The sequence below is a fragment of the Phalangium opilio genome, unplaced genomic scaffold (genome assembly GCF_054372755.1).
Source record: "Phalangium opilio isolate 3A_F unplaced genomic scaffold, DU_Popi_V2 ptg000041l_1, whole genome shotgun sequence".
Classification (NCBI taxonomy): Eukaryota; Metazoa; Arthropoda; class Arachnida; order Opiliones; family Phalangiidae; genus Phalangium; species Phalangium opilio.
The window spans coordinates 5782567-5806463 of record NW_028324165.1 but is presented as its reverse complement, the minus strand read 5'-3'; the positions used below and the strand labels follow the sequence as shown (position 1 = coordinate 5806463).

Here is a 23897-nt window from a genome sequence, read left to right as displayed (position 1 = left end):
ATTTTAGGTCCTCATTAGAATTATTGAGGATACAAAAGAAAATGTTAAACGCTTAAGCCTTTGCTAAAGACCTTGGCAATATTTCGCCAATTTGAACTATGTATTTCCGGTTTTTCTCGTTGGCTGGTGGACCTGTGTTTAGAAAGTAAATTCGTCTCGGCTCGGAGAGGTTTATTTTGGTTTCCCAACTTGTTATTATTTATATACTTACTTCCTCTGAAATAGCTTCACAGTTTCCAGATGGTCGGTTTACCGCCCAAATTGGGCTTCTTTTCGATCTATGTAGCGGGGGAACGATTGGGATTTCAAAGATTATGGCATTTTTTACATGTAAAATGTTTTACATAGCCAGCCTTAAAAACGATGGGGCTCTAATCTGGCCGGGGCCATCTTGTTTTATGTGTAGTAATTATGCGATAAAGAAGTTATGATTTATGGAGTGGTGGGGAGAGAGGGCTTTCCGTAATTTCGATTTGTCAGTTAATTGGAGTGCAGTCAAGGGAAATTTATGGTGAAGTGAGTTTGATGGAGTGTAATCATAATGGTCGAGCGGAGTTTTCGGCGTCTACTTTGTCTCCCACTTTTCGCGCCAATAAGAATGACTACCAGACAGTTAAGTTTCCCAGACTAAGACATGGAGGCTGTAATATTGTTATTATTGGAGTGGAATTTGAATATATATAAGAAATGGGTGAAGTGAGTTAGACAGAGAGTAGTGGACAAGTGTTTGAGGGGCTTTTTAATAGTTTGTGGGCATGGCCCCTTGTAATGGAAGCTGTTTGTAGCTGGAAGAAATCTTCGAGACGGATATTAGCAATTTAAGTGGTATATATTTAAAGGCGTCTACTAATCAGCGTGGGAAATAAGGCAGTGGCACAGGGCAAATGACCAGCTTAAATAGTGCCTGGACCAGTTTATAAATTAAATCCGAGGAAAATTCAAGGGTAACCAGAGTCCAGACATTATCTCAACTATTTTAATTATCCACTTCTAAAATTCAGCAAACGACGTGAACTGGTCAATGGTCATGGTTCAGTTTATTTCAGGCCAGGGGGGGTCGCTGGCCAAATGTCCAGTTTAATAAAAAATTATTATGTCCCACCCTGCCTTGCGTAATTAATTGAAAGTACTGGGCTATAACCCACTCGATCACGCGCTCGACGAAGCAAGCTACTCGCGTTTAGAGACAGTACGAGCAGGGAGGAGAGACTTGAGAGGGAGCGTTAAAGTGAATAGGCGCGTTCGTTCGCTTTCCTGGCTAAACTCGTCTCTCTCTGGCGCTGACTCGGGACTCATTGCGGTGTCCGCGCGCATGCGTCAAATTTAAAAACCGGCTTTGAACTAGAAGGGGAAGGTCGTGTTTGAATTTCTGCCATGGTTAACTATAAGAAGTGTTGTTTTTTAATTGTTCAAGTAACCCTAAGTATTTAACAAGACCCGACATGGTAAATATCGTTTTCAAACCATTTCCCAAACCAAAAACAAAGCTTGAAATAGAAGCTAGTGGAAATCGGTCTTTCACAAGCTAATATCCATCTTTTACATTTTTCTATCTGGGTTTTGGCTTTGGGAACGCGTGGAAGGATATTCCTTTCATATATTTTTAAGCGAATACCTTGAATCATTCCTACAACCGTTACAAAAACAGGGCTCCCACCAAAATCTCAAAAATAAATAGGGGAAAAAGGGACTTTTCACGATAAAAATAGGGTAAAATAGGGACCTAAATTTTAAAAGTAGGAACCAAAAAGGGACCACTGGTAAAGCAAAATGATATCTATTCTGTGAAAATGTCACAAACAGTTAGGAACCTATTACTCTTTTCTATTTTTTCGACAAAATAGGATATTATTTCTGACTTTCTTTTGTTTATATTCTTATTCTTAGGGAACGGTAGGTTTTCTGATTAGACGTAACTATTTTCGTATCATGTTAACTAACTAACTTGAACAAATTTCTCTGACCATTTGCAATAACGTACATGGCGAACATATATGAAAACCAGTCTAAATTCAGTCGAATATTTTTCACCCGTTTTTGTTGTTATAAAAATTGGCCAATTAATTCGTTTAAATTTAACATTAAGTAAATCATAAATAACCGGCGCGAGCGAAGCGAGCTCCGCAAATTTGGGTCTCTGCTAAAATCTCAGACAAGACATTTTCAGGTCACCCTTATATACTTTTTCTGAGGTTTATAAAAATAGGGTGATTTAAGGACCGAATACCAATTTTGGGGTAGATTAAGGACCTTGTAGGGAAATGGGGACTTTAGGGACCTGGTGGGAACCCTGCAAAAACAATTTGGCATTTTTATTAAGCCTCGGTTTCCTCCCAACAGACGTTGATTGTTGGTTGAACAGAGTGAGTGGGGCAGCAGTCGATGGAAGCGGAAACTGGCGCTGGCGGCAGAGAGAATTTTTAAATTCTCTCTGCTGGCGGTAGTAAACGACGTCACTCGCGCCTGCGCGTTAGCTAAAATTGAGGAACGGAGATAAAAATTCCTACCCCCCCCCCCTTTCTTTCCCATTTGCCACTGTATGACGGTTTTTTTAGCATTAGATCAACACTCCCTCTAACGTTCCTTACTCCCTGGTACGAGTCGGCGGGACGTTGATTTGTTCAAGATGAATTGACTATATTTTTCACAATATGACAAGGTTAGGCACTACTTCAATTGAATTACCATCTGAAAATTGATCTTCTTTAAATAGATTTTATGAACTTTAATATTCGTTCGAATATTAAATGCTTGTACAATTAACTTTCTTTCAATAAATGAAATGGGTCGAAGTTACAAAATCAAACAATTAAAATACTATTATAATAAAATCAGAGTATGAAGTAAAAAATTTAAATTGTTAAAAATTTAGTAGTATTAACTTATAATGAAGATTATACATTGGCATCCACCACTACTGTTTCTTAATAGTTTTCATTTAGAATTCTTTTGAATATTTAGTTATTGTCAATGGATTTGAATATTTATGCGATCACAGTTAAGGGTTTGCTTGTAAAGTCACACTGATCACATTAGAAGGGTTTTTCTCTACTGTGAACGCGTTGACGGGTCTGGTAAAACATGGTAAATCTACTCTCTCAGCTCACCTAAAATCAGAATGATCACATACGACGTTTTTCACCACCATGGATTCGTTGATATGTGATCAATAAGCACTTCCACGCGCTAACGTTGTCACTGATCACATTTAAATGCATCGTTTTCCCCCACTGTGAATGCGTTGGTGTCTGATTAAACTAATCTTGTAATTGCTGGCATAATCACACTGATTACATTTGAAGGGTTTTTCACTGTTGTGAATGCGTTTATGTGTGATCAAAGCATTCTTTAGCGAACATATATATCCACACTGATCACATTTGAATCTTTTTTCCCCAGTGTGAATGCGTTGATGTGCGATCAAACCACTCTTTTGCGTACATTTATATTCACACTGATTACATTTGAATGGTTTTTCCCCAGTGTGAATGCGTATATGTGTGATCAAACCACTCTTCTGCGTGCAGGCATAATCACACTGATCACATTTGAAGGGTTTTTCACTACTGTGAATGCGTTTATGTGTGATCAAAGCATTCTTTTGCGAACATATATATCCACACTGATCACATTTGAATGGTTTTTCCCCAGTGTGAATGCGTATATGTGTGATCAAACCACTCTTCTGCGTGCAGGCATAATCACACTGATCACATTTGAAGGGTTTTTCACTACTGTGAATGCGTTTATGTGTGATCAAAGCATTCTTTTGCGAACATATATATCCACACTGATCACATTTGAATGGTTTTTCCCCAGTGTGAATGCGTTTATGTGCGATCAAACCACTCTTTTGCGTACATTTAAATTCACACTGGTCACATTTGAACGGTTTTTCTCCAGTGTGAATGCGTTGATGTGTGATCAAACCACTCTTTTGCGTACATTTATATTCACACTGATTACATTTGAATGGTTTTTCCCCACTGTGAATGCGTTGGTGTCTGATTAAACTAATCTTGTTATTGCTGGCATATCCACACTGATCACATTTGAATGGTTTTTCTCCAGTGTGAATGCGTTGATGTGTGATCAAACCACTCTTTTTCGTACATTTAAATTCACACTGATCACATTTGAATGGTTTTTCTCCGGTGTGAATGCGTTGATGTGTGATCAAACCACTCTTTTGCGTACATTTAAATTCACACTGATCACATTTGAATGGTTTTTCTCCAGTGTGAATGCGTTGATGTGTGATCAACCTACTCTTGTGCGAACATTTATATTCGCACTGAACACATTTGAATGGTTTTTCTCCAGTGTGAATGCGTTGATGTGTGATCAAACCACTCTTTTGCGTACATTTAAATTCACACTGATCACATTTGAATGGTTTTTCTCCAGTGTGAATGCGTTGATGTGTGATCAACCTACTCTTGTGCGAACATTTATATTCGCACTGAACACATTTGAATGGTTTTTCCCGACTGTGAATAAGTTGATGTGTGATCAAAAGACTATTCTCTTTGCTGGAAAAGTCACACTCATCACATTTGAAGATCTCTTCAACGTTCCTCTTTCGCATGTGACGTTCTTGATCATTTTTAGAGTATTTGCATCGAGTTGAAAGTTCATTCTTGGATTTTTCTACAGAAAGATAATTAACCCTTGAATATAAGTTTAAATCGAAGTTAGTACAAAAAGCTGAACCCTCTGTTAATTTGTGTCTCCTTGATACAAATTTTCCAGATAATATAACGTTCGGTTTGTTTTCAAAAAGGTTGTGAATTTCCAAAGTTTTAGAGGATTATCATTCACTTCTGAAGAAGTTTAATTATCACGAAAATTATAGTTGAAGGGAGCCCAGCCAAAAATGTAAATCCCTCATAGGAAAAAATAGGAGTATAAATAGTATAAAAAAATACTCTTCGGACGAAATTTTCCGATGAAAAATCGTCGGCTGTTGCAAGATATCCCTGACCAGTTTTGGTGATCAGTTGCTCACCATGCAGACCTTACTTCATAATTTTGGTTCGTTGGTATCACCATAAGTTTATAAGAAATATTCCATAAGTATGACACTTCTAATACTTCGTAATGCTAGAGACATAATGAGAGCTAGTTCGCGAACGACACGTCAATTGACTACACGCGGTTTTGCAGTAGTTTCATCATCCTATTTAGTCGGAACTAAGCCTTTGACATCGCCATAACCAGGCGTCAATTTTCGAGAATCTATGTTGTTTCACCAACGTCACTTAATGACAAGTGTTCAGTAACAACTGAGAAACATATGTAACATGTCTTATGAAATTATGGTATCACTGTGCGACGAGTGATTCGATAGGCCTTTTAAGAATCATTTCAAACCCTGAGATATTTTCACATTTTGCAAATTAATAACTTAGCTATGGTTAAAACAAAAAGGAATATACTATAAGAAGGTATAAGTTGCGAGATCATTAACTTCTACTCTTACGCCGGTGTCAGTGGACAAGTAAACCCTTTTCATGTCCGTCATTACTCCGCCCTTTCCCATTGGATCCCAAGGGGGATAGGTCTTACAGACACGAATGACGTATTCCGACTAGAGAAAAAAACCTCGAGCAAACTAAACAGAAAATGGAAGCTAACCGCGGTGCTGAAAAGGTACGACAGTCGTTTTGGCTGTTCTTTAATAACTGGGGCAACTAGAAAATTATGAAGCCAATATACTAACGTAGATAATAGTATGGACTGTGTTCAGATCTATGCAACATTGTACTAACAATAGTATTTGGACATAACGTTAGCAAAGTTAATTTTGTCTGTTTTTCCATCGAATAAAATGAAAATGTGGGGAATATTTTTTGATAATTCGAGGCAGAGTGTAATACTGTAGCCAGTAAAGACAATTTTAACTCAATATTACGATAATTTTGGTTAATTATTGCATTTCAAAATGAATTTGATCCTAACTTAGCTAGACCAAAATGGATATATATATACTAAGCCAAATCATGTTCACGGCACCGAACTCAGTATCCTAGGCTTGGAGCAGGTAAATCCTGCTGCCTCGAAATCGAGGCTTTAACGGTCTGGAGTGGACCGAAAGTTAATTACACACTTAAATTATGCCTACATTTAAGATTAATGGAATAGTCAGAATTCATTACATGACCTCTTTTATTTCAGGGTTATTAGGGTCATCCACATTTTTAACACATAAAAGAAAGTGATAAAACACGTCGTCTCCACATCGTAAAGCTTCACGGTGCAACAAATACTCGCATAGGTGCAGGTCCAAGTCCTTGGTTTGAACAACTCCTCAATAATGTAGTACTATCGTGGCGATTATCCGGACATAATTCGATGCGGAACCTTCCTCCACCGCGTTCGCTTCCAGTTTGAAGTTCTATCATCCCAACTATACATTGTCCGTCAAGTTTACAGCCTCGATGGTACTTTTGGTTTCGTCTATCTCTACCACCAAACCCTCACCCCCAATTCGGTATTCCTCGATCATCAGTTTAGCTGCCACTTTTTCCAAAATATTCTCCTATTAATTGGTTGCCACCTTTTCCAAAATATTTTCCTAATAGTTAGGTGTCACCTTTTCCAAAACAATGATTCCAATAATTCGTTGTCACGTTTTCCAAAATATTGTGCTACTAATTAGCTGCCACCTTTTCCAAAAAAATGCTTAGATGTGTTAAAGATGTATTAAAAATGTGTATGACCCTAATAACCCTGAAATAAGAGAGACCATGTAAAGAAATATGACTATTTCATTAATCTTAAATATGGAATAATTTAAGAGTGTAATTAACTTTCGGTCCACTCCAGACCGTTAAAGCCTCGATTTCGAAGCAGCTGGATTTACCTGCTCCAAGCTTAGGATACTGAGCTCGGTGCCGTGGAGATGATTTGGCTTAGTATATATATCCATTTTGGTCTAGCTAAGTTAGGATCAAAACACATTTTGAAATGCAAAAACTAACCAAAATTATCGTAATATTGAGTTAAAATTGTCTTTACTGGCTACAGTATTACACTCTGCCTCGAATTATCAAAAAATATTCCCCACATTTTCATTTTATTCGATGGAAAACAGACAAAATTAACTTTGTCCAAATACTATTGTTAGTACAATGTTGCATAGATCTGAACACAGTCCATACTATTATCTACGTAACCATTTTAGCTGCATAATTTTCTAGTTGACCCAGTTACTAAAGAAACCCCGTCGTTTTCAAGTGCCATCAACAAGCTAGTTAAAGGTTTTGAATCTAACTTAGATTGAAAGTTATATAAATTGTCTGATAGTTCTAAACAAGCTGGTTACTCGGATTAAAGTCGTACTCTACATTGTTGGATATTTCCTTGTTATAATGGTCAATGTTTGGGGGGGGGGGCATATATCTGTAACCAATTGATGTACACCCCATGTTCATTGATACTTTCCACTCAGTTGTTCCCAATAAACACGATCCCTCATAATTGACGGACTTTTCAAATTCACCCTTTTTACCAGCTTCAGTGGATACATTGCTCAAGGTTATTTTCAAACACGGTAGTATGACTCGGGCTATTCTCTCTCTAGGTACCCACACTTTTTAAGAAGAAAAATACTTACCAATTTTCGAACTAGCAGACGAATAGTTTGACGTGCAAGGTTCAAGGGCGTCTAAGTTGGGCACTGAAGTATCGTTTTTAGGTTCAGGCGATATATCCGGTAAGTCGCTATCCAGATGAACCGGGGTCAGTTCAGATGAACCGCAGCTCGGTTCAATATTTCCTTTTTCATGACATTTATTTTTAGATTCCTGTGCTTCCAAAGATTCTACGATTGAATCGTTCTCCATATTTCTTTCAAGAGACAATTCCAAATCGTTTTTTGACTTCGACATTCAGTTGAGGAACTCACACTTTCATGGACTGCGATGTAATATCTCGATTTTCTCTCTTTGTCAAGGACCTTTGACACGAAAAGTTTTAATATAATAAAAATAAATGTAAATCAAGATTTGGCATTGATAAGTTTAGTACAACAGAGTTCTAATAGCGTTTTCCTTTGGGTCCTCGCGGAGCGCTCCCAAGGAGCAATAAAAATTGTAGTAGTAGTTTCCAGCTAAAGTTAAAGAAAGACTGTTTTTGAAGAATAGGATCTCCCAGTTTTATTCCTCCATGGGAGGGCTCCGCGAGGACCCAAAGGAAAACGCTATTAGTCGAGGCTTAAAAAATATACTATTTTAGTAATAGTGTTATCATAAATTTTAAAATTACTCATGTCCATGGTTAAGTGTTTTTTTACCTATTTGAGATTTTATGGACTATTTGAAATAAGCACCTCTGTTCAATTGCGTACCACCCTGCCCTCTTGATAACAATATTCTCGCGGTACGTGCTTCATGTCGAATGAAATTTAGCGCGAGATTTTTTAAAATTGGGTGGGAGATGTAGAGGGTGCAACGAATCTTTTTTTAACAGGAATGCAAAGCGTTATGCGATTGGTCGGAGGTGCTTATTTCAAATTATCCATAAAATCTCAAAATAATTTGAATTTTGAAAACATTTTGAGGTATTTCCTGAATATTTCATTATGCAGACTGGTCTTAGTAGAAGAATCGGTAAAAAATCGCTTGATTTCACCTTCCTTTTAACTTTAGTAATATTTTTTACCCATGTGTATTTCTTTTATTATTGATTAAACTCTATAAAAATAATGTTATCAGTTATCACTTACACTGTTATGATATTCTTGCTCTTTGGAGAGATAGATTCCTCTTTTATTTACCGTTTTCCAGCTGTATGGCTAAAACTTAACTGAAGTTGTTACGGATATCGGAACAAAAGATAACTACACCAATTGCCGCCAAAAACTAATCTCTAGCAGACTCAGAAGGTTTTAATTTTTGAGCACGGCGCGGCTGGGGGCCGGGGCTGGCACCTGGGGTATACCATAGCCAACTCGATCATGCGCTCCTGGACACAAGCTGCTCGCAGTCGCAGCGGCTAGAGTGGGATATAGACCGAGTGGGGAAATGTAAAGCCCCGCCCATTAATTGACATGCGCAATAACCACTGGATGTTTCACTTCCAACAGCAACACGTAAATAGCCAGAAAATCTACTCTTTGGCGCGAAATTTAAAATGCTTCGTTTTAGAACATTGGTTTTGCTACAGATAATGTTAGTTCAAATTTTAATAAAAAGGTGAATATTTGTGATATTATATAGATTTTAAAATATTTCCCACCATGTTTTAAACACAACATACAGGGTGTTTTTGAAAGGTCCATCACAAATTAAGGGTGATGTTTTTTGTGTCATTTTGAGTCGAAACTGTTCGATGACATTTTGCCGTCCGGGCCACGGTTTTCGAGTTATGATTTGAATATTTTAGGGATGACCCCTTCATTAAATTAGCGCTGTCTTTCAATTTCTTAATTAAATTTAACGGGTCATCCGTAAATTACTCCAATCATAATTTGAAAACAGTGGCTCGGACGGAAAAATGCCATTGAACATTTTCGACTCAAAATGGCCCAATAAATACGCTCTTTCATTATTGATGGACATTTCACAAAAACCCTGTATACATTGTTTATTACTAAACAATAAAGAATTTACATTCATTATTATTAATCCCTACGTTAGGAAAAATGGTTTAAATTATTGGTAGACCGAGCGATGATGCGTTAATTGTAAAATACCTGCACTTGCGTCTTTGCAAGGTCATGTCTTGCTTTTTCAATGAGAGACTACAGTTTTCTAATAGCTATTTTGTTTGAAGGTACATTTTTCTGTGAATTTTTGCAGTTAGTTCCAGGATAAGGACAGTAGTCTTTGTAAAGTGCGGCGCTGAAGCAATTTTAGCTACCAAAAATGAAAATAATCACAATAAAGATAGGATGTGCAAACTCCCTGTAAAAAAAGTAGACAAGTTGATACTAGCGACGCCTGACTAACAGCGCTGGAAAGTCTGGCCCCTTGACGCGCTCGACGAGGCAGTACGAGTCGGCGGGACGTTGCTTTGCTTCTTGGCTCGAGGGGAGTACGCTGTCTATTGGTTTCTCTTCAAGTAAACAATGGAATGGTCTATTCATATACTAAACCTCGAATACAGTCCTGCACCGCTCAAAAACTTCATTTGTTAATAACTCAAAGGAAAGAGATGTGATATTGCCAAAGAAATGAATATATTTATCTCAGTATGACAAGGTTAGGCACTTCAATTGAATTACCAACTGAAAATTGATATCATTTAAATAGATTTTTATTAATTTTAATATTCGTTACAATATTAAAGGCTTGTACAACTAACTTTCTAAAAATGAAACTCAAACAATTAAAATTCACTTACAATAAAATCAGAGTAAGTAAAAAAATTAAAAAGTTAACCAATAATGAAGATTATACATTTCATCCTCCACTACTGTTTCTTAATAGTTTTCATTTAGAATTCTTTTGAATATTTAGTTATGGTCAATGGTTTTGAATATTTATTGCGATCACGTGCGAAGGGTTTGCTGGTAAAGTCACAATGATCACATTAGAAGTGTTTTTCCCTACTGTGAACGCGTTGGCGAGTCTGATAACACTACTCTTTCAGCTCACCTAAAATCACAATGATCACATACGAAGTTTTTCACCACCATGAATTCGTTGATGTGTGATCAATAAGGACTTCCACGCGCTAACATAGGTCACTATTCACATTTGAATGGTTTATAATGGTTTTTCACCACTGTGAATGCGTTGATGATTGATCAAATGAGCCCTATGCGTGCATGCATAGCCACACCGATCACATTTGAAGGGTTTTTCACCACTGTGAATGCGTGGACGTTTGATCAATAAGCTCTTCCACGCGGTAGCGTATTCACTCTCATCGAATTTGGAGGGGTTTTCACCACTGTGAATGCGTTGATGTATGTTCAAACTACTCCTCTGTGTGGTTGCATATTCACAATGCTCACATTTGAATGGTGTTTCATCACCATGAATGCGTTTATGTCTGATCAAACCATTCTTACGAATACTTGCAAAGTCACACTGATCACATTTGAAGGATTTTTCATCACCGTGTACGCGTTGATGTCTGATCAAACCAATCTTACGAATACTTGCAAAGTCACACTGATCACATTTGAAGGATTTTTCATCATCGTGTATGCGTTCGTGTTTGTTCAAATCATACTTCCGAGTACTTGCAAAGTCACAGAGACCACATTTGAAGGGTCTTTCCCCCCTGTGAATGCTTTGATGGATTTCCAAATCATACTTCCGAGTACAAGCAAAGTCACACTGATCGCATTTGAAGGGTCTTTCCCCCCTGCGCTGATGACTGATCTGATGACTGATCAATTGACCACTCTCTGTGGTTACAAATTCACACTGATCACATCTGAAGGGATTTACACCATGATAAAGACGTTGATGTCTAATGAAACAATGCTTCCACACACTACTAAAGTCACAATGCTCGCATTTGAAGGGCGTTTCAATATGCATCGTGCTTTTATGCGCGATAAGATAATGCTTCCGTGTGCAGGCATATTCACACTGATCACATTTGAAGGGTAATTCACCGCTATGAATGCGTTCATGCGCGATCAAATTACTCTCCAGCTTGCTGGCATAATCACACTGATCACATTTGAAGGGTCTTCCTTTTCCCCCAAAGTGAATGAGTTTGTGCTTGATCAAATTACTTTTCTGTGTGCTGGAAAATTCACACTGATCACATTTGAAGATTTGTTCTCTATTATGAATTTTGAAGCGAAGTTCAACAACTCTTTTATCTTCAATATTATGTTTTTCCTTGGGTTTACCTACACAAATAAAAAAATACATTTCATAAAGAAAAAATCATGTAACATCTGGAAAGTGCGATGATTCTATGAGATGTGGACGGAGCTCGTGTCACACCCCATAATTAGTCACGACCCTTCTAAAGCATCCGCCCACTTTTCACACACAGTGGGGACTAGGAGTGAAAGATTCTCAGAATCGCATCTATTTTTTCTTAGTAATATTCACGCGTAATTTACAAATTAACGTTAAAAATCCGGAATTCTGCAAGCACACTTATATTTGGACCTAGGGGCGAGTTTTTGGGCTAAAGCTGAGGCGAATTTACACTTCCCAACGTTTAACTCAAATATTTCACAGAAACACGTATTCTAGCGGCAAATCGTTTGCTTATATAACAAATAATGCCTAATCTTTTCCCAAAATCGAACATACGTAATTTCGCTGTAAGTAAAGCCTACATTTGTTTAACTTATCATATAAAAATTCTAATCTGATCATCAACGATAATAATTGAGGCGTTCAAGCTCTGGCTTATTGCTTTTGCCATTATAATATTTTAAAGCATTTCTCTGTGCCATCTTAATGGAACCCTTAAAGAATGTGCGTTATACGTAATTTTGATGTATTGAACTGATTTGCATAATTTGATGGCTTAACATACAAGAATGAAATTCATTCGACCCCTGTTGGCGAAAGTAGCAAATGTGATTTTATTTCTGAACTCTACTGCTGATGCCAATCACAAAGATGAAGACATGGGTCCAAATAGCAACTAGTTCAAATTTTCCAACAGTCTTTTGAGGATCAACAGAGCATGCTGGGAAATAACTTATGATAATCTGATTGAGCGTACAATGTGTTTGCCCAACTTCATACCATCACCACTGACTAATAAGGCTTTTAGAAATTGCCGTAAAACTGGTCGGGGCTTTAGTTATAGCTTATCCGCTACTTAAGTAAAAATTTACACACCAGGCTGGTTGTGGTTCTGGTCCTCAGTAGGGACTCCTTCCGAGCTATACAATTAAAATTATGATAAAATAAAACAATAAAATACACCTTTTTTTCACTTGCAAACCTTTCATTTTGAGATTGAGGTTGTTGCTGTGCCGCAACTGGAAGGGATAATGCTTGGCTATCTGGTTCTGAATCATTATCAACTGGTTCAACTTTTGGCTCTGAATCAAAATCAACTGGTTCAACTTTCACTGATACATCGTTAGCCTTTTGAACAGTTTCATTTTTCTCCTAATTTTTAAACAATTAACAATGATTAATGAATATTCCTAAAATCTAATCTCATCTTTGCGTTTTCATCAAATAAACAATGTTGTATACCTTGAGATCTTTGAGTTTGTTTTTCAATTCTTCTCTGGCCTTACTGAGCCTGTCAATTATATCTCCTTGCTCATTAATAGTTGGCTCATTTTCCATCCTCTCTTTTCTCACGTTTGAAATTAAAACTTCAAACTAAAAAATTGAATTAAGATTCAATTACAAAAGCTGATTTCCATGTGACTTTCAGGACAAACAAGAGAGAGGGGAAACCAATGTCCTTTAAAGAACATTGTTGATCCTCATTTTCAATGATGCTTAAAACAAGGGAGCTTTATCCTCTAAACCTCTAGCCAATGAGAGTGAAATTTTTCATTGGCAGGACATTTACAAAAGTTCAATGTTCACCAGCCATTTAATGGGGGTAGTTAATGTTATTTTGAACCTCATAAAGACTTCATAGGGGACAGGAAAACTGGGCGCTATCGCTCAAGCATATTTTAAGTTAGATTTCCTCGTAATGTTTTTTCTATGGGAATAATATTTGGGAAGTTTTCTCGTTTTCTCAAATAGTACCTTGTTCCTCAGTTTCTTCATTTTATCATCTTTGCTTAAGAAACCATCATTCTCATCCATTTCCTAAAACAAACAGCAGTTTTTATTAATTTCACGCGGTAGAACAATATTTGCTCAAATACCTCTCCGAGAACAACTCTTTGAGAATCGACTAAATTCATATAGGCTTTGCGTAAAGACAGTTTATGGCGACACATTTCTTTCCTAAAATTAAACATTGAAACATTTTTTGAAAAACAAGCTAAGGAATGGAGAAAAATGTTGATATTTTAAACTAATAAGAGTTCACAGTGTTGCCAGGACCTTTGTGAGACAAACCGGCTCAAGGCTGAGGTTTGATTAGTGGGAGAGTGGAGAGCATTGTTACAAATTCCGACTGAATTAATACATGTTAAAACTAATCAGATCTCCTGATTAGTGTCTAATATTAAATTTTAATAAAATATTTTTTATATTTAACACTCATAAAATGTCGTTGAACTGTGATTAATGGAAAATGTACATCACGACGTGATTAGTGAGGGAATGTACATCACGACGTGATTAGTGAGGGAATGTACATCACAACGTTGATTAGTGAGGGAATGTACATCACGACGTGATTAATGAGGGAATGTACATCACGACGTGATTAGTGAGGGAATGTACATTACGACGTGATTAGTGAGGGACACGACGTGATTAGTGAAGGACACGACGTGATTAGTGAGGGAATGTACATCACGACGTGATTAGTGAGGGAATGTACATCACGACGTGATTAGTGAGGGAATTTACATCATGACGTGATTAGTGAGGGAATGTACATCACGACGTGATTAGTGAGGGAATGTACATCATGACGTGATTAGTGAGGGAATGTACATCATGACGTGATTAGTGAGGGAATGTACATCATGACGTGATTAGTGAGGGAATGTACATCATGACGTGTTTTTTGAAGAGTTCGTGATTTGTAATTAATTTAACGATTTTCATTTCTCTGGCCCATTTGGCCATTCTAAGATAGATGGATCAAAGAACTGAAACTTGTTTCGTGTTATGTTTGGTTACATTAGCCCAGATTAGGTCAGCTTCGATAAGGTTTTGCCAGGGCAGTTACATTAAACCACTTGAGGCATTCTTCGAGTTCGAAATATTTTTATTACTTACCAGCTTAAAGGCTTCAACGTAACAACACAATCTTTCAACGAATACATCCTACTTGTCCTCTTTTACCCGCCAAAGAATCAGATTAAACCAATCATTCAAGCCCTTAAGTACCACTTTTCTCAACTCAATGCCTATATCGTCTAACTGAATGGTTTTGCATTTACTACTTGTTTTGCTCTAGTTGGAGAGTTTCTTCTTTTACTAATAGTATTTCTAGTACTAAGCATTAGTAATTTTAGTAATGCGCATTTAAAGGCTTCCGTCTACTTTGTTTGTTGATGTTGACCGCTTTTCGTGTCATAATAAGATAAGAATGACTAGCAGACAGCTAAGTTTCCCAGTCTCGGGCTTGGAGGTGGTATTATTTTTATTATTGGAGTGGAATTTAGATAAAACCTTTGCCAACAGAATTAATAATGTTGGCGAAGATAATGTAATACTTATCTGACTCATATAGCGAATGTACTGTACACACCTTGTATCTGACTAATCTCTAGACTCAGCAGGCTGAGAATGTGAGAAATAAGGTGGTGGCCCTGGAAAAATGTCCACTTTAAAAATCCTTACCTATTTCTTAATTCTCAGCCTTAGCGTGAGTCCGGCAGAAATTTCCGTTCGGTTTTTCTGCGCTAGTTTGGCCACAGTGGTTTGGCAAACTGCTTTTGCGTTCTGGCAAATTGACGGCCTTTCAAGTTTCAATCACCGTCATCGAGAAATATGCATAGATATATATACGGGTCTAGATACACTTCCCCTCTGTTAGGCCCTTTAAAAAATGCGGAGGTGAGAACTAGCAGTCGACGCTTTACGGCGGGGGAATTAGATCCAAACGCCATCTATTGAGAGTTTCAAGAAACAAAAAAACGAAAAATTCGAATATGGAAAGCGCGGGAAATTCAAATTAGGCTTAACTTTTCAAATAGCTTTACGTATTTCTGATCTCCTTTATACGTGTAATTATGTTCTTAAGTGAAATAAATAGTTTTTATGTAAAAGAAGTAGTGTTTTTAATGAAATGTTAGTGAAATAAGGCATTAAAGATGGTTAACAGTTGTTCTTATTTACAAAATGATTTGCTTACGAACAGAATAAGAGGACCTCCCCTTCAGATTAAGAAATAGTTTTACTTTGAACAAACATTCGCTTAAATCTCTTTAAATATCAGCTGTTATTGCAAAGCATCAGCACGCCCGCTGGCAAAAGTTATTTATCGAATTTTTTAGCTTTCAAAATTCAGCGATAGATGGCGCACTAGGTATCTTCCCCCGGGAAAATCGCGTCGACTGCTAGCTGTCATCTCCGTATTTTCCCCGATTCAGTAGGGTATCTAGACCCGTATATATATCTATGGAAATATGCGACAGCAGTTTTCAAAAACCATAGCCCACTCGATCACGCACTCAACGACGCAAACCTGCTCGGAAAAAAGAACTGAAATTCTGCCGGACTCGCGACGTAAAAATAATTTCAGACCTTTGAACAAACTAGCAAAATGAAACACAAATTATTTCAATACCAAACCCAGTCAGCTTTTCCCGCCCTTTGATTACGTTATTTGTTATATTAAACTAGAATATTTGATTAATTATAATTAAACCTTCAACACTATTTATAATGAATAGTCTTAATGTTATTATAATGAATTATCTTATCAACGGCTCAATCAATCGCATGAGGTATGTCTCATAAAGGCGTCAATTAGCCAGAACGTAGCAGACCTTGAAAACTGTGTGTAGAACTGTAGATCAAGAGTACGTGATTAATAACGTAGAAATAAGGCGGTCGTCCTGGTCAGCGTGATGTAGATTGTAGACTATCGTGGACCAAAATCTTGCTCTACTCGTGACAGGAAAATTGTCAAAACTAAATTCAGACTTAAATAACAAATTATTATTTTTAAGCGCTTTAATTGCAAAAGTAGAAATATATAATGGATAATTTATTAAAATATCAATATTTTACCTTCAAACTCCAAAATTAAACATTATAAATTAAATTAGATATAAAATGTAGTAAAAGTGAAGACATAATGGGTTATATCTAAATCTCGTTCCCCTTTTGGTGATATCTTTTAAAAAATTAGCTAATTAATCTATTTAAACTATTTCCTTTGAACCACTAGCAGACCATCAAATCAGAATGTAGAGCATAGGATCTGGTTGGACTCGCATAAACGTTTTCATTTGTTTATATGTAATTATGTATGATGTTGCCCCCCAAAGGTTAGGTAACTTACCTCAATTGAAATTACCATCTGAAAACCGATATCATTTAAGCAGATTTTATAGATTTTCATATTCATACAAATTCATTTACAATAAAACAAAATCAGAATATCAAGAAAACAATTTACATTATTTCAGAATTAACTTGTAATTGAAGATTCGATAATGGTATCATCCATTACAACTCCGTGATAGTTTTCAATGATTTTAAATATTAAAATAAACATAGATTTCATAGGTAATTAGACAGCTATGTCTAATTACAGTTATGTAATCTACCTGAAATGAAAAGCTAACAAAGTTTTCGGGTTATAATCAATGTTGGGCGCAATTTTCATCACACCATGAACAAAATATTGCCCGGAGTAGTGCGTGCAACGGAAAGGTTATTAGGAATTTGTCAAAGCAACATCGTTTCATTCAATAGCGAAATCTCAATTTATTTCAATTTTTACAATGATTGGAAATTTTTCATTATACAAATAGGTCTTACAATAAAAACATTCCTTGAATTTACTCTTTACTAGTCCTCAAATCCATTCTATTCGTTCTACGTTGGCGTGATGACACATCTTCGCAATGTTAAACCTTTAATGGTTTTTAACCACTATGAACGCGTTTATGCGAGGCCAAATGACACTTCCGCGTGCTGGCATATTCACACTGATCACATTTGAAGAGTTTTTCCCCACTGTGTATGCATTGATGGGCAATCCAGTGATGCTTGTTCTGGCTGAAGTAGTCACACTCGCCACATTTGAATATTTTTTCACTACCACCACTGTGAATACGTCGATGTACCGTCAAATTCCTCTTATACGTACATTTATAGTCACACTGATCACATTTTAAAGGAATTTTACCAATGTGAATGCGCTTATGTGTCATCAAAGTAGTCTTCTGTCTGCTGGCATAGTCACACTGATCACATTTGAATGGTTTTTTGCCAGTGTGAATGCGCTGATGGTCAATCAATCGACTCTTGCGTGTGCCAGCATAGTCACAGTGATCACATTTAAAGGGTTTTTCGTCACTATGAATGCGCTGATATACGGTTAACTGGCTTTTAATTATGGAGGCATAGTCGCACTGATTACATTTGAAGGGTTTTTCATTACCGTGAATACGTTTATGTAAAATCAAACCACCTTGCTGCGTACATTTATAGCCACACTGATCACATTTAAAGGGCTTTTCACCACTGTGAACGCGTTGATGGTTAATAAGGTCACGCTTGTTCTTGCTGGAATAGTCACACTGATCACATTTGAAGATTTTTTCAGAACTGTGAACGCGTTTACGTTTAATCAAATAATTCTTTCTCGCCCTAGGATATTCACACTGATCACCTTTGAATTGTTTTCCATCACTGTGAAAGCGTTTATGTTTAATCAAAAAATTCTTACTCGCGCTAGCATATTCACACTGATCACATTTGAATTGTTTTCCATCACTGTGAAAGCGTTTATGTTTAATCAAAAAATTCTTGCTCGCGCTAGCATATTCACACTGATCACATTTGAATGGTTTTCCATCACTGTGAATGCTTTGATGTGTGATCAAACTACTCTTCCGCGTGCATTGATAGTCACATTGATGGCATGAGAAGTGTTTTTCACCGCTGTGAATCCGTTTATGTGCGATCAAATTATACTTCCACAGGCTAGAAAAGTCACATTGATCACATTTGAAGGGTTTCTCACCACTATGAATGATCTTGTGTGCGGTCAGAAGATGTTTCTGCGCGAAGGCATATTCACACTGATCACATTTAAAAGGTTTTTCACCACTGTGAACTAGCTGATGCACGATCAAATTAGTTTTCAGTCTGGTGGAATAGTCACAATGATCACACTTGAAAGGTCTTTCAGCACTGTGAATTCGTTTATGTCTGATCAAATATTTCTTCATTGTGCCGACATAATCACACTGATCACATTTGAAGGGTTTTCCACCACTGTGAAGGCGTCTATGTTTGATCAAATCACGCTTCTGCTTGCTGCCATAGTCACACTGATCACATTTGAAGGGTTTTCCACCAATGTGTTTACGTCGTTGATGTCTGAACAAATTACTTTTGTGTGAAGTGGAAAATTTACACTGATCGCATTTGAAACTTTGTTCTCTAGCACGAATTTTAGAGCGATGTTCTACACCTCTTTTATCTTCAATATTTTGATTTTTCTTGGATTTACCTACACAAAGCAAAAACTACATTTCATTCAGGAAATGTAACATCTGGAAAACATAGATTTGACACAAGGAAACCGCGATGATTCTATGAGATGTGGACGGAGCTCGTGTCCAGAGCTGTGCTAATTAGCTGACAACTAATTGAATTAGAATTAGCAATTTGGGAAATATTTTTGAACTAATTAATTAGCCAATTAGCAATTAGGGAAATATTTATGAACTAATTAAATACCAATTAGCAATTAGACATAGAAACTAATTCAATTCAATTAGAAATTAGACATTTATTTATCAAACTAATTAATTAAAATTACTATTTTCTAATTAAGGTAAAAAAGAAACCATAAGTAAATATAAAAGTTTAAAAGTGCCCATGGATTTAGTACTTTGGCAATGCAAAGTTTAATCTTTCAATGCCATTGAAAAACGGGTACGGAAGCCAAGAATTATTCTCGAAAAATGAGACAAGCCTCGAGCCTTCCGTCATGTTAAAATTTGTCTCATTTCTTCATTTTCTTGCCACAGTTCCTATAATGGACTCCTGAGTAGTAAATACAAGCGCACTGCTTTTAATTCGAGTAGGTAAAGCAGTCGATATTTCGAAATGCGGCAGTTGCGAACTACGAAATATTCTATTAGTACTAGTATTCTCTCATATTTGAGGAGCTGAAAAATTTAGAGTAGCACTGTTTCCTCATCGATATAATAAGGCTTTTTCTTATTCAAATAGATGAATCATGAGTTATTTCCTCGATTTTTTTACAACAAATTGGCGTAAAAAATTAATTGAAAATCCAATTGGCTAATTAGTTAATCCTAAATCTAATTAAATTTTAATTAGATAATTACCTTTCCGATTAATACTAATTAATTAGAATTACTTCTCAATTAGCACTAAGGTAATTAAAATTCAATTACCATTTTCAATTAGTAAATGTTGCTAATTAATTAGAAATTCAATTAGCTAACTAATTAATTAGCACAGCTCTGCTCGTGTCACACCCCTTAATTAGTTCCGAGCTTTCTAAAGTGTCCGCCCACTTTTCAAAGAATCGCATCTATTTTTTCTTAGTAATATTCATGCGAAGTTTATAAATTAACATAAAAAATTCTTTGTTCTGCAAGCGCACATGATAAAATAAAGAATGCAGGGGCATATGAAGGCGCACACTATTAAAGAAAAGAAGTAGTTGCTTTCTCTCCAAACCAATACAAGCTCATTTACAATAGTGATAATCTTTAAAGGAGATGAAAGTTTAAAAGAAACCAATTATTTGGACCTAGGGGTGAGTTTATGGGCTAATGCTGAAAATGAAGGGTATTAACACTTTAACTCAAAAATCTTACAGAAATAAGTGGTTGAAAGGATTATGCACCCAGCAAGTGACTTGGGGAGACCTACAATATTTCTACATAAATAAAAATTTACGCACCAGGCTGCTTGTGGTTCCGGTCCTCAGTAGGGACTTCTTCCGAACTACAGAGTTAAATTATGATAAAAAAACACGTGTAAACAACAAAATCAATACACCCTTTTTTCTCTTGCAATACCTTTCATTTTGAGATTGAGGTTGTTGCTGTTCCGCAACTGGTAGGGATAATGCTTGGTTATCTGGTTCTGAATCATTATCAACTGGTTCAACTTTTGGCTCTGAATCATAATCAACTGGTTCAACTTTCACTGATACATAGTTAAACTTTTCAATTTCTCCATTTTTCTCCTAATTTTTTGAAACAATTAACAATGATTTAAGAATATCTAATCTCATATTTTCGTTTTCATCAAATGAACAATGTCGCGTACCTTGAGATCTTTGACTTTGTTTTTCAATTCTTTCCAGACCTTATTGAGCCTGTCAATTTTATCTCCTTGCTCATTAATAGTTAATTCATTTTCCATTCTCTCCTTTCTGATGTTTGAAATTAAAATGTCAAACTAAAAAATTCAAATAAGATTCCATTACAAAAGCTGATTTCAATGGGATCTTCAGGACAAACAAGAGAGAGGGGAAACCAATGTCGTTTAAATTTAGAACATTGTTGATCCTAATTTTTTAATGATGATGAAAAACAAGGGACCTTTATCCTCTAAACTTCTAGCCAATGAGATTGAAATTTTTCATTGGCAGGACATTTACAAAAGTTCAATGCTCATCAGCCATTTAATGGCTGATGAGCATTGAACTCCAGACAATGGCGAAAGCACCCCTAGTTTCGTTTTTCCCATCAATGCTTTTTCTATGGAAATAATATTTTGTAAGTGTTCTTGTTTTGTCAATTATTACCTTGTTCCTCAGTTTCTTCATTTTATCATCTTTGCTTAAAGGGAGCCATCGGAGGGTTTGCATTTCCCTCCCGCGGATTTCCGAGCCCTCTTCTAGCTACGAGGGGAGTGAATAGAAAGTATCCCCCCATGGCCACCTAGAACCAGGCTTCTCCCACAGAAAACTGAAACAAAGTTGGACGTGCAGATTCAGCGCCACAAAAGTGCAGCGTCGAAATTTGAAACGAATTGGCAGACTGGCTAGCATACCCTCCGGTGGCTCCCTTTAAGTCACCATCATTCTCATCCATTTCCTAAAATTTTCATTGTAATTTTAAACTTCACATGGTAGAACAATATTTTCTCATATACCTGTCTTTGAATACCCCTTTGAAAATCGACCAAATTCATATAGGCGTTGCGTAAAGACAGTGTGTGACGACACATTTCTTCCCTAGAATTAAACTTTGAATGAAGATATGTTTCGAAACATGGAACATTCTTTGAAAAACAAGCAAAGGAATGGAGAGAAATGAATTTCTAATTAATTTAGAGATCTTTATTTCAAGTTTAGTTTCAATGATTTTGCGACTTTGATTCTGGTTTCGCGAGAAGCGTACGAGATTTCATGTATTTGGTTGTTAAAATTAGCTGTCTTTTTTCAATCAACTCAAGATTTGGAAATATTTTCCAAAAAATATTAATTGGTTTCCCTTTTTGTACAATAAAGTATGCACAACGCAAATATTTTCTTGATTCTCTGGCCCATTTGGCCTTACTAAGATAGATGGGCCAAAAAACTTAACCCTGTTTTACATTGTGTTAGTTTGGTTAGTTAGCCCGGATTAGATCAACCAAGGATTATTTAAAATGTCTAGACAGTTCCATTAAACCTCTTGAGGTATTCTTCAAATTTCCGAAATATTTTTATTACTTACCAGCTTAAAGGTTTCACCGTAACAACACAATCTTTCAATGAATCCATCCTACTTGTCCTCTTTTACCCGTCAACCAATCTGATTAAACCAATCATTCAAGGCAAAATTAACCCTTTTATCATCTAATTGAATCGTTTTCCTGTTACTAGTAACTAATGCCTTTTGTTCTTATTGAAGAAAGAGTTTCTTCTCTTATTAATAGTATTTCTAGTACTAAGGATTACTAATTTTAGTAATACACATTTAAGGGCTTTCGTCTACGATGTTCGTTGTCTCGTTGAGACGTTGACCGCTTATCGCGGGCGCCAGGATAAGAATGACTAGCAGACAGCCTGAGACAGGTAAGTTCAGGGTGAGAAATAAGGCGGTGGCACTGGGCAAATGACCAGTTTCAAAATTGCTTTGATCAGTTTATTTATTAAATGCCTGGGGGTCCAGTGGTCACCGTGACCACTTTTTAAATTCCCCTTCTTTAGTAAAAAATAAATTCCCAGTAGTGGGTTATAGAAATTAATCCATTTCAGTGCAGCTCATACAGTGGCTACGTTCAGTAACGAAAATCTCAAAGAAATCGCTGTTTTCCTGATGTTTGGTTGATGGGCTCGAAACGTCACAGTGACGTAAAAGGTTGTTGAACGGAAAAGTGACATTTTGAAGTTAGCGCTGTTTTCGAAAATGGGGTTAGGGAAACGTCTTACTGGCCCTCAAAACATTACGAAGCGCAAATGGCTCTTTTCAATTATTAACGAGCTCGCAAATAATGAAATAGTTTAAAAAAGGTATGTCCATTTGAATAGTAGTAGTTTTGCAAAGAAAACTAACACTATAACTGTTGGAATAGCATTATTGGAATTTAATTTTTATTCCCACATCAATAGTTTTCGTAAGTGTCGCTTCAATATCCTTCAACTTAAGCTCCCTGACGGTTCACTCACTACCTCACTCCAAGACAGTGCGTCCTTATTAAACACTTGTCTCGCGGCCACTGTGCAACTCTCACCACTTACCCCTCCACTGCTCTTGATACCTCCCTCTGTCGTTGATCCGCCCAATACCTTTAGCCATTTCATCTGTGACCTACCTGAGATTCATCGTCTCCTCTCTCACTTAAATGTCAATAAGTCCCCTGGTTCTGATGGTCTCCACCCCAATCTTTTGAAGATGCTAGCTCCCCTTTTAGCTGTACCCATCCACCTTCTCATATCCCAGTCTTTTGCCTCGTGCACCGTACCGGCTATATGGAAGGAAGCAAATTTAACGCCGATCCATAAAAAAGGCTCGCGTGCTGACCCATCCAATTATCGGCCCATAAGCACTCTCAATCAGATATCCAAAGTGTGCGAACAGTTAGTCCACCGACAATTAAGATCCTTCCTTGAGATTAATAAATTCTTTTCCCCAGCCCAACATGGCTTTCTCCCTCGTCGGTCTTGTTTAACTAACCTACTCTTAGCCACCAACGATTGGACAACTT

At 36.7% G+C, this 23897-nt stretch overlaps 3 protein-coding genes across 5 annotated transcripts; all 3 read right to left on the bottom strand.

Annotated features, from left to right (window-relative positions):
• Positions 1–3208: 3208 nt before the first annotated feature.
• On the bottom strand, positions 3209–8043 carry LOC149679561 (uncharacterized). Its single transcript, XM_089835688.1, has 4 exons — positions 7619–8043; positions 4301–4650; positions 3624–4210; positions 3209–3386 (listed from the first exon to the last, which is right to left on the bottom strand). The coding sequence occupies exons 1-4, from the start codon at positions 7890–7892 to the stop codon at positions 3209–3211; spliced, it is 1389 nt and encodes a 462-aa protein (XP_089691814.1). The 5' UTR covers positions 7893–8043.
• A 2199-nt stretch (positions 8044–10242) lies between these two features.
• On the bottom strand, positions 10243–16150 carry LOC149679560 (uncharacterized). 3 transcript variants are annotated; one of them, XM_089835341.1, is made up of 8 exons: positions 15280–16150; positions 14805–15152; positions 13775–13856; positions 13653–13715; positions 13140–13271; positions 12880–13049; positions 12774–12817; positions 10243–11818 (listed from the first exon to the last, which is right to left on the bottom strand). In XM_089835341.1, exons 2-8 carry the CDS (start codon positions 14849–14851, stop codon positions 10713–10715), a joined length of 1644 nt encoding a protein of 547 aa, XP_089691467.1. In that variant the 5' UTR covers positions 14852–15152; positions 15280–16150; the 3' UTR covers positions 10243–10712. The 3 variants fall into 3 exon arrangements, with proteins under 3 accessions (XP_089691467.1, XP_089691468.1, XP_089691469.1); XM_089835342.1 differs by lacking the exon at positions 14805–15152; XM_089835343.1 differs by lacking the exon at positions 14805–15152 and having other exon boundaries at positions 15372–16150.
• A 1293-nt stretch (positions 16151–17443) lies between these two features.
• Positions 17444–23249, bottom strand: LOC149679559 (uncharacterized). The gene is made up of 8 exons (XM_089835334.1): positions 22424–23249; positions 21858–21939; positions 21776–21799; positions 21508–21546; positions 21027–21158; positions 20774–20943; positions 20656–20699; positions 17444–19224 (listed from the first exon to the last, which is right to left on the bottom strand). Exons 1-8 carry the CDS (start codon positions 22468–22470, stop codon positions 17630–17632), a joined length of 2133 nt encoding a protein of 710 aa, XP_089691460.1. The 5' UTR covers positions 22471–23249; the 3' UTR covers positions 17444–17629.
• Positions 23250–23897: the final 648 nt, after the last annotated feature.